Source organism: Miscanthus floridulus, chromosome 16, assembly GCF_019320115.1.
Source record: "Miscanthus floridulus cultivar M001 chromosome 16, ASM1932011v1, whole genome shotgun sequence".
Taxonomy (NCBI): Eukaryota; Viridiplantae; Streptophyta; class Magnoliopsida; order Poales; family Poaceae; genus Miscanthus; species Miscanthus floridulus.
Window position 1 is genome coordinate 26,858,934 of NC_089595.1, and position 14,167 is coordinate 26,873,100.

Consider the following 14,167-nt stretch of genomic DNA (forward strand, 5'->3'; position numbering starts at 1 on the left):
TTTCACTTCCATGGCATAGGTTGCTCACACATGATATACTTGTGGACTAATCACCTGTGTATCTCAATCAAACACATATTAGTCCACCTAAGATTGTCATTCAATTACCAAAACCAAACAAGGACCTTTCAGAGAGGAGACGAAGAAGGGCAATTTAGTCCATAAGAAAATATGGAGCTGTCGGTATGTATGCATGTGAGCTTAAAGACACAAACATATTTTAAGTGTATGAGAGAAATTATAATGACATCAGCACTATTAAATGAGAAGTACTCCCACCATCCCAAAAAGAAGGACGTTATCGAATGCGTGCAAGTCAATTTTTTTTAACTTTAACTAAGTTTGTAGAAAATATGTGTAATATTTATATTTTTAAATAAGTTTATTATGAAAGTATATTCAATGATCTATCTTATATATTATAAATAATAATATTTTTTATATATAATTGGTCAAAATTTAAAAAATATTGTATTTTGAGACAGAGAGAGCAGTAGTGTAATATCTTATAAACCTTGTCGAATCTAGAATTTATAATGACATGATCCGATTAACCCTTAATTATTGAGGCTTTTACATGTGTGCCATTAAAAAAGTTTGTAATTACACACAAGTCATTAAAAAAGTTGACCACAGACAGGTGCCACTGCTCTAAACTTCTTTGTCTTACACGCCATTCCGTTCATGTTCTGTTTGTTTTTCGCCGTTTGGTAACCTTACAGGTGGGACCGGTCAGTGAAATTGTTCACAATGCCCTTGAGCGGTGGCCGTCCATCCTCTGCCTGCCTGCCCCGCTTATTAGAGTTTGGAACTACAACATCGATACTAGTATAGAGCCCTTCGTGCCTTTCGGGGTGCGGTACCGTGGTCTACAGCAGACGGCGGAGGCGACGCCGGAGCAGGAGGTGGAGGACTTCTCCCTCGAGTGGTGGCGCCTGATGTCCGCCTCCCTGGCCTTCCACGACCGCTGGCTTCGCGAGTACGGCGCGCTCGACCTACTCGACGCCGAGGAGGACCTGGACGACGACGCGGAGGTCGACGGCTTCCTCCCCGATGACTTCTTCTCCCCTCCAGCCCTGCGCCAAGGTAAGCCGCCGTGCCGCCTCGCACCTCGCCCTCCTCGCGGCGTCCACGGCCGCCCGCTGCTCGTCCTCGCGCTCCTGCTCGCCTTCCTGCTCCTGCTCCTCCTCCTCTACGGCACCTCACCCTCCTCATGGTGTCCGCGGTCGCCGCACTCGCTGCTGCCGCGGGGGCCGCGCGCCTGCTTCGGGGACGCATGCGCCTGCATCGCTCGCCGGGCTTCGGCTCCATCCAGTGGTTCATCGGGGACGACGACAAGCCGTTGGAGCACAGGCCGCAGCCGTCGGGGAGCGTTGGGGCACGGGGCGAGACCACGGGGCCGCCGGGTTCGCCGCACGACCGCCTAGGAGGTCGTCGGGTCGAGTCGTGGGTCTGGTCGCGGGGGAGCAGGCGCTGGCGCGCGGTCGGGGGCGGCTGCCGGCGCGGGGCCTAGAGCGTGCGCGGTCGTCAGGGCGGTCGCCGGGGGCGTGGGGCCGGGCCGCCGCCGTCAAGGGAGCAGGGTGGTGCTGGGGCGTTAGCGTGGGGCTAGGCCGTCGGGGTCGCAGGGCGGGGCTGGTGCTGGGAGGTGCTGGGGGTGAAGGGCGGGGCCGAGGCCTGGAGGTGCCGGGGGCGTAGGGCTGGGCCACCGGGCGCGGTGCTGACGACGGAGGAGGCCGCGTTGCAGTCCATAGGAGCGACTGGGTCGTGGGAAGAAGATAAGGAGGAACAATCAACACGGTTTCCACCGTTAAATGGCAACATGGATAATTTCACTAGCCGGTCCCACCTGTAAGGGCTACCAAACGGCGAAAAACAAACAGAACATGGACGGAATGACTGGTAAGGCAAAAAAAAGTTTAGAGCAGTAACACATGTTTGCGGTCAACTTTTTTTTAATAACTTATGTGTAATTACCAATTTTTTTTATGGCAAAGTGTAAAAGCCTCTTAATTATTCCGGAGTTTCCTCATTCCCCACACAATTCACGACTTGACCTGTCGATTCCGATCACGGGCCAGGTGCGCCGTCGCCGCATGGCTCCGGCGGCCGGCGCCCCCATCGTCGCGCTGGGCGAGGACCTCCTCCGCGAGGTCTTCATCCACCTTCCGGCCTCCGCCGACCTCCTCAGCGCAGCCGCCGCCTGTAAGCCCTTCCTCCGCGCTGCCCGCAGCGCGCCCTTCCTTCGCCGCTTCCGCCGCCGCCACCCCTCCTGCCCGCGCCTCCTCGGCTGCCTCCTCCTCTTCCCCAACCGCCGCATCGGCAAATCCCACTTCGTACCCATCTCTGCTTCCCCCTCCTCGTCGTCATCGTCGTCTGCGGCCGCGGCCGCCAACGGTGGCGACTTCGCCCTCTCCTTCCTTCCCGACGGCGGTTGGCTGGGCCAGGGCGCAGCCACGTGGAAGCACCTGGACTGCCGCAACGGCCGCCTTCTCCTCGAGAACCTGAGGTCCCATGAACTCGCCGTCGCGGATCCGATCTCCCGCCGCTACGTCTCCCTCCCCGCGCCTCCCGCCGGGCGCGCCGTCGGGTACGGCCTCTTCACCGACGACGGCGATTCGTCGGAGTTCCGGGTGGTTTGCGTCTCGCGGGACGCCGCCTCGCCCGAGCTGCGCGCGCTGGTCCTGGCCTCCGGCGAGCTCTCCTGGGCCGACGTCGCCGGCATCGCGTGCCAGCCCGATCTAGCCGCCGGCTCCCGGGTCATGCAGGCGAACCGGTCTCTGTACTGGAGGCTCAAGGGCGGGGAGCGCATGGTGGCCTTCAGCACGGCGTCCATGGAGCTCTCGGTTTTGGACCTCCCGCCTGCCCTGCGGGACCTCCGCTTCGACGCCTTCGACAGAGGGGAAGAGGACGATGCCAATGTCCTGCACCTGCTCACTATGACCGGCTACCGCCTCGAGGTGTGGGCTGGCACGGCGGACGGTGACGGTGGGATGGCATGGAGGCAGGTGGAGAAATCGTTGAGGTTCCACAAGGCACTGACGGTGATGATCGATCCTTCACTGGAGTCATACGAGAGGATCAATCCTTCAGTGCAGTCATACCGAGATGATGTAGATGTCATTGGGGTGGCCTCTGGCCTTGTGTTCTTCCGGAAGTGGACAAATATATTCTCCATTGATCTTGAAACTATGAAGCTCAAGATGTTGCCCAAAGCGGATTGCCTGGGGGCGCTGATCTACCCTTACACAATTGCGTGGCCACCCTCTTTCTTGAATCCTGCTGGACAAGGCGCTTGATGTAGTGGGTAACTAGTCAGTGGTGGGTACCTCATGCAACTCTGAGTAATTATACCTGCTTAAGCACAACTATCTCAAAGTCTCAACCAAGCTTTCATTCATATTTTCTACTACTTATTTAAGTTACTTATGATAAAGATGATCGGAAATTTAACTTCTGTAGTGGAAAGATTATGCTAGTGTCTTTACTGTTCAGAACTTTAACTGTTACTAGTTTCTTAGGTTTGGCATACTGGTGTAACTGAGTCCTTTTTGACTTTGATGTAGGAATATGAAGGGAAGCTGCAGCATAAGATGTTTCTGCAGAGGCGATGGTGGAGAAGGAAGAATATCAGTTATTCTGATGAAGTCTTGGGGATGATCAGTTGCTATAGTTTGTGATTGTTACTAGTTTCTCCTGTGGCCTTGGCCCTTGAGCCCTATATTCACTTTCTAGATTGGTACAATGCTAGTATAGCTCAAATATTTTATGCCAATTTCTGGACCACTCCATCTGATTTGTCACTTTCCGTTCCTTCCGCAATTGTCATGTGCATTCACAGCAAGGTCTGAGAATGTGTGTCGTCTTACCATCGTCTGCTCACCAAGGGCGTAGAAGGGCGCCGCCACCGGGCTGCACTGCGGCTGCCTCAGGTACTAGGCGCAGGGGTACAGCCCGCCGGTGCCCATCATCGTCATCGTCATCAGGGCGCTAGCGCCGGCGCCGGCACCGTACAAGCTCTGCAGCCCCGTCCAGGGCATCTGCAGAGCGGAAGCGCTGGCAGCAGACAGAGCCAGGCACACGGCGAGAACGATGGCCATCTTCATGCTATAGCTGATCTGTTGGACGATCCTCTCTACTCCTTTGTGCTTGCTTTGTTGCAGTAGTAGTAGTGTCTCTGATCTGTATGTGGGATCTGATGATGATAGAGTAGTGCATATGTGGGACCTATTTATAGATGATCCATGGCTTGCGTTCTGCAGCATCTGCAACTGATGATTTTGGAATGTTGCATTGCATGACGTGGAAATACAAGTGCCTTTTTACATGGATTTGGATGTATAGATACATCATTGAGCTTCCTTTCAGCACATATGAATCAACTTTACATGTCAAGGATTGTGACTGAATTCATACGCTTGTAGCATAGCCCAATTTATCTCAACAAAAACAAACAAACACATACAGGTCATTACACAGCTGCTATTTGGCGTACCAGATCGGGACGGAGCTCCAAATCACCATTCCGCCAGCAACTGATATGGCAGCAGCAGCACCGCCGCTGCAGCCATCCACGATTGCTGGTACTGCTGCACAACCTGCTCCTGCTGCACCGGCCAGTAGCGCCACTGCCACCTGCTGGCCTGATCCCGACGTCGGCTGCCCTGGTGGCCGGCGTGGCTGCTGGTTCCGTGATATCCGCCACCTGTACCAGCGTCTTGGTCGGGTTCCTGTGGCGGCGGCGCAGCAAGGCAGGAGAGCACGACCACGACGACGTGTTCGACGACGACGACGAGCGTCTGGACGACGAGTCATTTGTGAATGGCACGGGGCCGAGGCGATTCCAGATTTCCGGTACAGCGAGCTGGCCGCCGCGACGAGCTTCTTCTCTGACAAGGAGAAGCTCGGCCAGGGGGGCTTCGGTTCCGTGTACCGAGGGTACCTCAAGGAAGTGGACCTCCACGTCGCCATAAAAAGAGTGTCCAAGAGCTCCAAGCAAGGGAGGAGAGAGTACGTCTCCGAGGTGAAGATCATAAACCGGCTCAGGCACCGCAACCTCGTGTAGGTGCAGCTCGTCGGCTGGTGCCATGGCGGCGGCGAGCTCTTGCTCGTGTACGAGCTCACATGCCAAACGGAAGCCTCGACTCCCATATCCACAGCCACGACAACGTGTTGTCGTGGCAACTCAGGTACACCTTGCAGAGCTAGCATCCTTCTCATCTTTAGATCTCATGCATCCTACTTCCTACGTGCTTCAGGGGCCACGACGGGCAGCAGCGACGGTACTGGCAGCGCAGGCACCACGCATTCAAGCATCGCAACCAGGAAAGGCAGGTTCCACGGCGGTATAGGCCATGTTTCGAACCGTTTTCGTGAGAATCGATTTTAATCTTAACAAGAATATACGTTCTACAGAATTTAAGTGTTTGGCAATCTGATTATTGTCCACGACCTAAGTATAAAATAACATATATATTTTTCCGAAGGGAAGAAGAAATTATATTAAAACTTAGCACACTACATTCCTAAATTACAATCCCTCTCAATGAAATACATGCTATGCATGTTCTAGAAAAACATCCCCAAATTACATATAAAAAATTTGAAATAAATAAGGTACAATATTCTATCTAGATTCTTCCAACTTCTTCTCTCGTGGCTTTCCTTGATGAGGTCGATGCTCTAGATGAACCGAGCCTTGTCAACACCGAAACCAAAGTGTAGTCCATATGCCGAATACAACGATCAACTCCAAAGCATTAGACAAGCCGCAAGATCCAACGTTCTGGAACCAATCAAAACGCATCTGAATCAATAAAAAAATATCGGCAGTTGTATCGCCGGGCAGTATAAAATAACATATATGACCTTGAGACCGATGATAACATATTTTTTTAAGTAAATATAAGTTGAAAGAAATTATAGTAATATTTTTTTAGTTTGTGGCACACCACATAACACTAATAGAATTTAGATACAGAGGTTGAAAATGAAAATTAAGTCGAAGTGATCTGTTGACGCTAAATCAGTGATCACACTAGCAAGAGCTAGATTGTCAGGGTCGCACACGGCCGAGATACGCAACAGAGTGAGGTCTAAATGGTAAGGCCGACTAGCAGGTTGACGAGGCTTATTTAACACTCTTTCTTCACATGAAAGGCCAGGGAAGACTTCTCAAGAAGACCCATCGGGAGGAGCACAACACAGATGTGCTAGATCAGCAAACAGTTTTCTTTAGTTGTAACACCTAAAAATTTGCATTATTTTAAAATAGTAAAATTTAATTTATTTATGCAATTATATGTGCATTTCAAATTTAGGAAATAATATTTTTATGAAATTAAAAGTAAATATAAGGATAGAAACATGTTGATGCATTCATGTTGTTGCATATTTATTTCTGTGATGGGTGGTTTTGTTTCAAATGCTAAAAGGTTTTAAAAATCATTTAGAAATAAATTTGGAAAATAGAATTGGAAAAAGGAAAGGAAATTCTTTTCTCTCCTTCCCTTCTCCAGTTTTTGGCCCGCATGCCCTTTCTCCCGCCGGCCCGTGCGCCCCCTCCTTTCCCCTTCTCCTGCTTTTCCTTCCTGGGCCGGCCCAGCAACTGCCGCCACGCCCCTTCCAGACGTGGGAGCGTCCTTCCCCGCGCCCGGCCTATACAAAAAGCGAGCCGAGCCTTCCCCGCTCCCCCTGCTGCTTTTCCCCGCTCCTTCTTCGCGTTCGCCGAGCTCAGCAGAGGCCGCAACCGCCGCACCGACGAGCCGAGGTCCACCGTCCGCCCCTCCGCGCGAACAGCCGTCCCCGAGCCGCCGTCGACTCCGTTTTTCCCCACTGTGAGAACCCCCTTGCTCCCCTCTTTCTCCCCGTGCCGTTATTTTCTTGTTTCACGGCTTCTAGTGCCCTAGCCGCATGCGCCGACGAGCTTCCGGCCGCTGGCCATGGCCACCACCGCCACGACCACATCCTCCGACCGCGCTCTAGGCCTGGCCGAGTTCGCCTGCCCCCCATCTCTCTCCCGGTGCCCTCGGTTCTTCGAACCGTGGCCCGTAGCCCCCGTACCGATCGCGCCGGTGAATCCTCGCCGCCGGCAATGGCTGCACCGCCGCGGCCGCACTATTCCCGGCCGGCGTCCACCCTTCTCTCTCCCTCCCATCTAATCTGAACCACCCATCCATGATCCAACGGCTCACATAAGCCGATACCCCTTCGCGTGTCAGTTTTGCTAATGAGTCCCTAAGCTTTTCTAAATCCTAACCCGCAGTCCAAAACACATTTCCTGAGTACGCTTTCTCCTTTTGAAAACGTAAAATATACTGTTTTAGTTCAAAATACATTTTCAGTATTTACAGAAATGCCATTGCACTGTGTTGCTTATAAAATCGTCGTTACAGAAGTGCCATTGCACTGGGTCGCACACTGCCGAGATACGCAACAGAGTGAGGTCTAAATGGTAAGGCCGACTAGCAGGTCGACAAGGCTGATTTAACACTCTTTCTTCACATGAAAGGCCAGGGAAGACTTCTCAAGAAGACCCATCGGGAGGAGCACAACAGAGATGTGCTAGATCAGCAAACAGTTTTCTTTAGTGAGATTGAATATTTATATGAAAAAGAAGTGCTTTTACAAAAAAATCTTTTCCCATATTTTTAAATTATTATACATATCAATTAACTCAGCGTTTGCATTCTTGGAGATATTATGCCGTTAGTCTAGGGTTTACTCTTTTAACCGTGGTATTCTTTGTGAAGCGGTATGGGCTAATGAGGCATGACGATCTAATTGGAATTGGGAAAGGAAACTTGGGCATTTATTACCTAGACCATATTTGCAACATATTTACTTAGTAGAGCAAATCCAAATTGGAATGTCGCCTAAAACACCAGCAAATCTCGTTAATAAAATAAGTGTGCTTGACAACAAGGAGTGGAAAAGTTCGAGATAGAAGATAAAAAGTAAGATATATTGATTTTTCTGTCAATTGAATAGATGGATCTCTCAATCATCCGCAATCCTCTTATATAAAATAGATGGGATAATCCTAATCTAGTGGAAAACTTATTTCACACGCAATTTAGAATTTTTCTACGAGACAGGATGAGTTTCCAAAAGAAAATCATCACCATCAACTCCAGCCTAGCTCCAGTTCATCATATCTTCTATATCTATCTATACACCTAAAAAATTCCTAAGGGTATCGTCGGATCACCTCGCCTTTCGCTCCGCCTCGGCTCCCGTCGCGGTGTCACACCTGTTCAGGAACCCAACACGCACCCGGCCACCCCGTAGAAACCCGAGACGAACTCTGTTGCATGTCCGCATGCAAAGCAATCTAGACCACTCAACCCTCATCAACGCTCGGTTGTTCCACCGACTGCTTGGCCGATCACAAGACCCGACTAAAATAAGAAAACGAGTAAAAAGACACATAAAAAACACGGAAACAGAATCGATCGCAGCCGAAAAAAATCAAAAACAGAAAAAAGAAATAAATAAAAAGATTTTCAAAGATGAGTTATATGGCACCAAACTGCGGCTGGTCACCGATCAAAGACGAGTTAGAAGATTTTCAAGTCTAATAAGATATATGACATCCATTTCTTGCGGCTGGCCTGCAACTTCTTATGCTTGGATTCGAATTTTTTCCTTTACAACGCAAAAGAAATATAAATAAAACGGAATCGTCTACGTGGCAGTGCTTCGCCCTTCTCGCCCACTTCAGCCAGGTCAATCACACGTGTAACATATGATTTTCCATCGGACTCTATAGGTCGACCGTGACACATCAATTATGGAAAAAAATATTGATCTGGCCCTCAACCTCATGGCGAAGTCCGCCATCAGGCCGCACCTGCCAATGGCGTCCGATCTCACAACACCACAGGATGCCGTGCCATCGGTCGCGCCCACCCTAGACGTTGGCCAAAAACGACGCCCTGGTCACAGCTGCGCAGCCTGCCCATGGCTCTGGTCACTTGCCGAACGTTGGCAGCGCATGATAGCAAAGGACGCGAGTGAGGCGACGAAAGCCAGGGCGTAGAGCAGCAGCATCCTAAGTCGGCTCAGCAGCAGGACCATGTCGGTGCCATGCTACTGCTGCTTCATCTCCAGCCCTAGCTGTTGCCCTCACCGACGCGCCAAAACTTGGAGTAGGCCAAGTTCTCGCCATGGAACACAGACGGAGATGGCCAGAAGGCCATCGCAACAGCGTTTGCAGCCGAGGCCCCGCCGTGAACAGCGACAAAAAGAAAAAAAAAAGGTCTGAATGAACTTGAAAATAGTTTAGGGTTCTCAAAGCAAAATTGTTTACTAGCCTTTATTATTTTTTAAAAAAGTGACCAAATCAACTTAAAATTGTAAAATGCATAATAATAAATTACAAAAGTAATAGAAAAATAAAACGGGCTTTATATTTTCTATTAACTAGATCTACACGAAATACGTGCCAAAGATCATGAAACGGGCTTTATATTTTCTATGTAATTATATTTGTAGATTCCTTAATATGTTCGTCTAATCTGCAGGCCATGTGCGTGGTCATATACGTAGTAAAAAATTGTGAAACCCGTGCATCGCATGGGCATCTATCTAGTTTATAGCTAAAACTTGAACGCATTAGCAGTACACTTTAAAACTGTTCACCTGGACAGCAGGTTTATCTTAAGCTTGCCACGCTCATTATGTGCTACACAGATTTCATAAATATCCCACAAAAAAGAAACGTCCATGGAATCCTTTATTTACCTGACACCTCACTTAAGGGGCTATTTCTGTACTCTACTCAAAATTTGCAGGATTATACTATTTCATTGAAGTAACACCAAGCATTGACTTGTGCAATTCTAAACTAATTTTTGTAACGATGTTTCTCAATCACTCTATTCAATCGACTTGTGATTACATTTGCATTATTTATACATCGAAATACTCACCCTTGGCTAGCATGCCGAAGGCACTATCACTTCTACAGGATTTTACCTTCTTTTATTTTAAGTCCTCTCAATCCATCTTTTGATGTCTAACGTTTTATTCTCTAATACACTTGCAACTGTTATCATAAACATCTTGAGCACCTACATTTCACAAACTCGAAGTATTTCTATTTGCTTTTTCGCATGATTGAAATTATTATCTTAGGCATTATGCAGTTTATATGATCCAAAGTTCAACACGGATAGCCCATTATTCGCAAATAACACGAAACCTAACAATTTGCCTCATGTAAGAGCCATTTTTGCAGGATTTGTTTATCACATATCACTCCACACTTTTTTGCATTTATTCATGACATCTGAAAGCATCTAGGCCCCTAGTTGGGTTTCGGTGATTAATGACAATACGTGATTACTGTGACTAATGTGTGTTTTGCAGAGGCAATTAAGTCAGGTCACGGTAATGGAGATCGATTGGGCTATCATGGTTGTCATGCCCCTACGATGGAAATCGTTTCGGTTTTCAAAGGATGGACGACAAGGTTAAGGATGGACTAGTTCTAAGTGTCGATTAGAGTTGAAGAGACACTTAGAGTAGTTTATGACTTTGTTTTTCCTTTGGCCGTACTATTAAGGGGGTATGGACGGGTAGCTTGACCTAGGTGAGTCTAGTGAGTTAGGTGTGGTGCACACTTGCTAAATCTAGCACTAGGTAGCCCCCTAAAAAGCCCTTAGATCTATTGGAGCAAACTTCATTCATATATGATCGAGAGTTGGAAGTGAATAGAGGGTCAAAAGCTGACCGGACGCTAGTTCCAGGGTGACCGGACGCTGGCGCAGAGTCCGGTCAGTTCATTTGATCAAGGTGATTTCGTCTGGTGCGACCGGACGGTGAGAGGTGAGTGATCGGACGCTAGGTCTCAGCGTCCGGTCGACTCCAGTAAGGTTCTAGAGAGGGAAAATCATGACCGGACGTTGTCCAGTATCCGGTCACAACTTAAACACTGGAGTCCGGGGGAGAACTGACCGGAGCATCCGATCAACATGACCGGAGCGTCCGGTCACCCCGCAGAGGCACATAACGGTTCGTTTTTCAACCAAGGTTATAAATACTTCCTCCATTCGTGTGAGGGGGTACTTTTACTCATTTCAACAGCTGAGAAACACCTTTGAGAGTGCCAAGAAGAGCAATGTTCTAGTGAGGTGATTGAGATTTGAGAATCCCAAAGAGAGCCCTCATTAGTGAAAGCAAGAGTAGCAAAGTGTGCATCCACCCTTCTCATTAGGCTTGTCGTGGTCAAGTGAGAGTTCATGCTTGTTACTCTTGGTGATCGTCATCACCTAGACGACTTGGTGGTGATTGGGAGCTTGGTGATCATCCGACGGAGCTTGTGGATGACCCAACTCAAGTTGTGAGCGGTTGTGAGTGATTCACCGCGATGGAGTGTCGAAGAATCAACACATAGAGAGCACTTGATCCTAGCACGGATCAAGGGGGAGCCACACCCTTGCGTGGGTGCTCCAACGAGGACTAGTTGGAGAGTGGCGACTCTCCAATACCTCGACAAAACATCATCGTGTTCCTCCTTCTCTCTTTACTTTAAGCATTTACTTTGAGCAATTCAATTCTTGTCATTTACATTCATAGAATTGCCATGCTAGAGTAGGATTGGAACATAGGTTGCTAAACTTTTGTGCGGTAGATCAATAGAAACACTTTCTAGGCACAAGGGGTTAATTGGGCTAACCATAGGACTTAATTATTACAAAGAATTTTAAAAGTAGCCCAATTCACCCTCCCTCTTGGGCATCTTGATGCTTTCAATTGGTATCAAAGTCTCGTGCTCACGTATTTAGGCTTAACCACCTAGAGAAAGATGTCTCACGGGGATGGTCCTCCTCCTATCTTTGAAGAGGATGATTTTTCATATTGGAAAATCCGCATGGATACGTATTTAGAAGCTCTAGATGTTGGAATACTTAGAGCCGCCTCACAAGGCTTCCCAAAACCTCGGGATGCTACACTCCTACAAGGCGATGAGGTGAATTACGAGAAATGGAATGTAAAGGCTCGAAACACCATCTTTAGAGGCCTTTGCAAAGATGTGTTTAATCGGGTGAGGAACCACAAGGATGCCCATGCACTATGGTCGGATGTTTGTGCGCTCCATGAGGGAACAAAGAGTGAGCGTGAGGAATGCTATCATCTTATCATGAAAAAGCTTAACTCTTTTGAGATGCTTCCTAAAGAATGTGCTAATGAGATATACTCACGTTTGAATGTTCTTGTAGAGGAAGTCAATGGGCTTGGACTCACTCAAATGCAACCATCCGATGTTGTAAGAAAAATCTTGAATGTCATCACCATTGATAAATATGGGCATATTGTGATCGTGCTTCATCAAGGTGATCTTTCCACTGCTACACCAACACAAATCTTAGGAAAGATCAATGCTCAGGAGATGTACATGCACATCACACCACAAGATGGCTCATTCTCTACTAAGAAGAAAGAAAAAGACTTAGCATTCAAAGCTAGCCAAGAGAAGGGCAAAGCAAGGCTTGAGTATGAGAGCTCAAGTGATGATGAAATTGATGATGCAAGTCTTGCTCTCATGGTGAGAAGCTCTCATGGTGAGAAGACCCGCCAAGATGCTAAAGAAGCTCAACAAGAGTGGCATCAAGTTTGATGGCAAGAAGAAGAAGTTCTTCACTAGCTCTAGAAGGAAGCCAATCTCCGAGATGGATTGCTACAATTGTGGAGAACTTGGTCATCTAGCACACCAATGCACCAAGCTCAAGAAAGACAAGTTCAAGAACAAGTACAAGGACAAGAAAGATGACTCAAGCAATGAAGAAGAAGATGAGAAGAAGAAAAACAAGCCATACAAGAAGAGAGATGGCAAGAAGGACTTCCACAAGAAGAAGAAAAGTGGAAAGGCATACATCATCGGTGATTGGCTCATGGACATTGATTCATCTAGTGGCTCATCCGATGATGATAGTGACAATGAGAAGGTAGCCGCCATTGTTATTGACTCTTCATCATTTTCACCGCCACCACCGCCATCATCCTCTACACACCTATGCCTTATGGCCAAGGGTGATCGCAAGGTATCAAATGATGATAGTAGTGGTGATGAACATGCTAGCAATGATGATAGCGATAGTGATGATGATGAATATGAATCACCTTCTTATGATGATCTTGTTAAATTGCTAAATCAATACACTAAGATCATTAGAAAGAGTAGAACTAAGAATGAAAAACTAGAAGCTAAGAATGATTCTCTTTTAGCTAAATGTGATATAGCCGAAAAGACTAGTGTTGAGCTTAGAGAAGCAAATGATGCTATATCATCCAAATTCAAGGAGCTCAAATCTTCTAAGAAAGAGCTTAAAGATAAACATGATAAACTTGAGAGGATACACAATGAGCTCGTCACTAGCCACAACATGCTAAAAGAAGAATATACTACTCTTAAGATTAATTATGATAATCTTGTCATTGCTCAAGAATATTTATCCAATGAGCCACATGATGCTACTAACAATGTTGTTAAGATTGATATAGCTACATCATGTGATAATTTTATCATTGAGAGCATTGAGCAAAGTTCTAATAGCAAGGGCAAGCAAGTGGTTGAGACCGATAGTTATGATGAGTATGTCAAGCTCAAGAATGACAATGAAAAGCTCAAGAAAGATCTTGAAGAGATCAAAAGCCACAACACTATTGTGCTAGAAACTCATGATCATGATGGTGATTTGATTCTTGAAAATGAGAAGCTCAAAGAAGAAAACAAGAAGCTCAAGGAAGAGAAAAACAATGATGCACTCAAAGAAGAGAACAAGAAGCTCAAGTTGGAGAAAGAGCATCTTAAGATTGGATTGAGCAAGTTCACAAGAGGCAAGCATCTTCAAAGTGAGCTACTAATGAACACCATCATGAAGATGGATAGAAGTGGCATTGGGTACTTGGCAAACCAAGAGAAGAAGGCTCAAGCTAAACAACAACACAAGTCAAAGCCAAAGCCAAAGAGATGTTTTGAGTGTGGACAAGAAAGTCACTTTGCCCATGAGTGCCAAACTCCACCACCACAACCCTTGCCCAAGCATGCTAGACCTTTTGCCTTCAATGCTCAATACATGCTTAGAAAGGATTCTAGTGGAAAGATGAAAGTCATGTTCTTAGGACCTCCAAACAAGAATAGGCCTAAGAAAATTTGGGTAGCAAA

The 14,167-nt window shown here is 47.4% G+C and overlaps 2 protein-coding genes across 3 annotated transcripts; both read left to right on the top strand.

Annotated features, from left to right (window-relative positions):
• The first annotated feature begins 2,030 nt into the window (after nt 1–2,030).
• Nucleotides 2,031–4,318, top strand: LOC136512619 (uncharacterized). 2 transcript variants are annotated; one of them, XR_010773164.1, is made up of 3 exons: nt 2,031–3,318; nt 3,564–3,736; nt 3,839–4,318. XR_010773164.1 is itself a non-coding variant. In XM_066506582.1 (2 exons), the coding sequence occupies exon 1, from the start codon at nt 2,094–2,096 to the stop codon at nt 3,294–3,296; it is 1,203 nt and encodes a 400-aa protein (XP_066362679.1). In that variant the 5' UTR covers nt 2,031–2,093; the 3' UTR covers nt 3,297–3,318; nt 3,564–4,318. The 2 variants fall into 2 exon arrangements, 1 of the variants encoding a protein (XP_066362679.1); XM_066506582.1 differs by having other exon boundaries at nt 3,564–4,318.
• A 219-nt stretch (nt 4,319–4,537) lies between these two features.
• Nucleotides 4,538–5,062, top strand: LOC136510460 (L-type lectin-domain containing receptor kinase IV.2-like). Its single transcript, XM_066504894.1, has one exon. The coding sequence runs from the start codon at nt 4,538–4,540 to the stop codon at nt 5,060–5,062; it is 525 nt and encodes a 174-aa protein (XP_066360991.1).
• The last annotated feature ends 9,105 nt before the right edge of the window (nt 5,063–14,167 follow it).

Excerpts from the sequence above, each read along its gene's own strand:
- LOC136512619 (XM_066506582.1), top strand. The coding sequence starts at position 2,094 with ATGGCTCCGGCGGCCGGCGCCCCCATCGTCGCGCTGGGCGAGGACCTC.
- LOC136510460 (XM_066504894.1), top strand. The coding sequence starts at position 4,538 with ATGGCAGCAGCAGCACCGCCGCTGCAGCCATCCACGATTGCTGGTACT.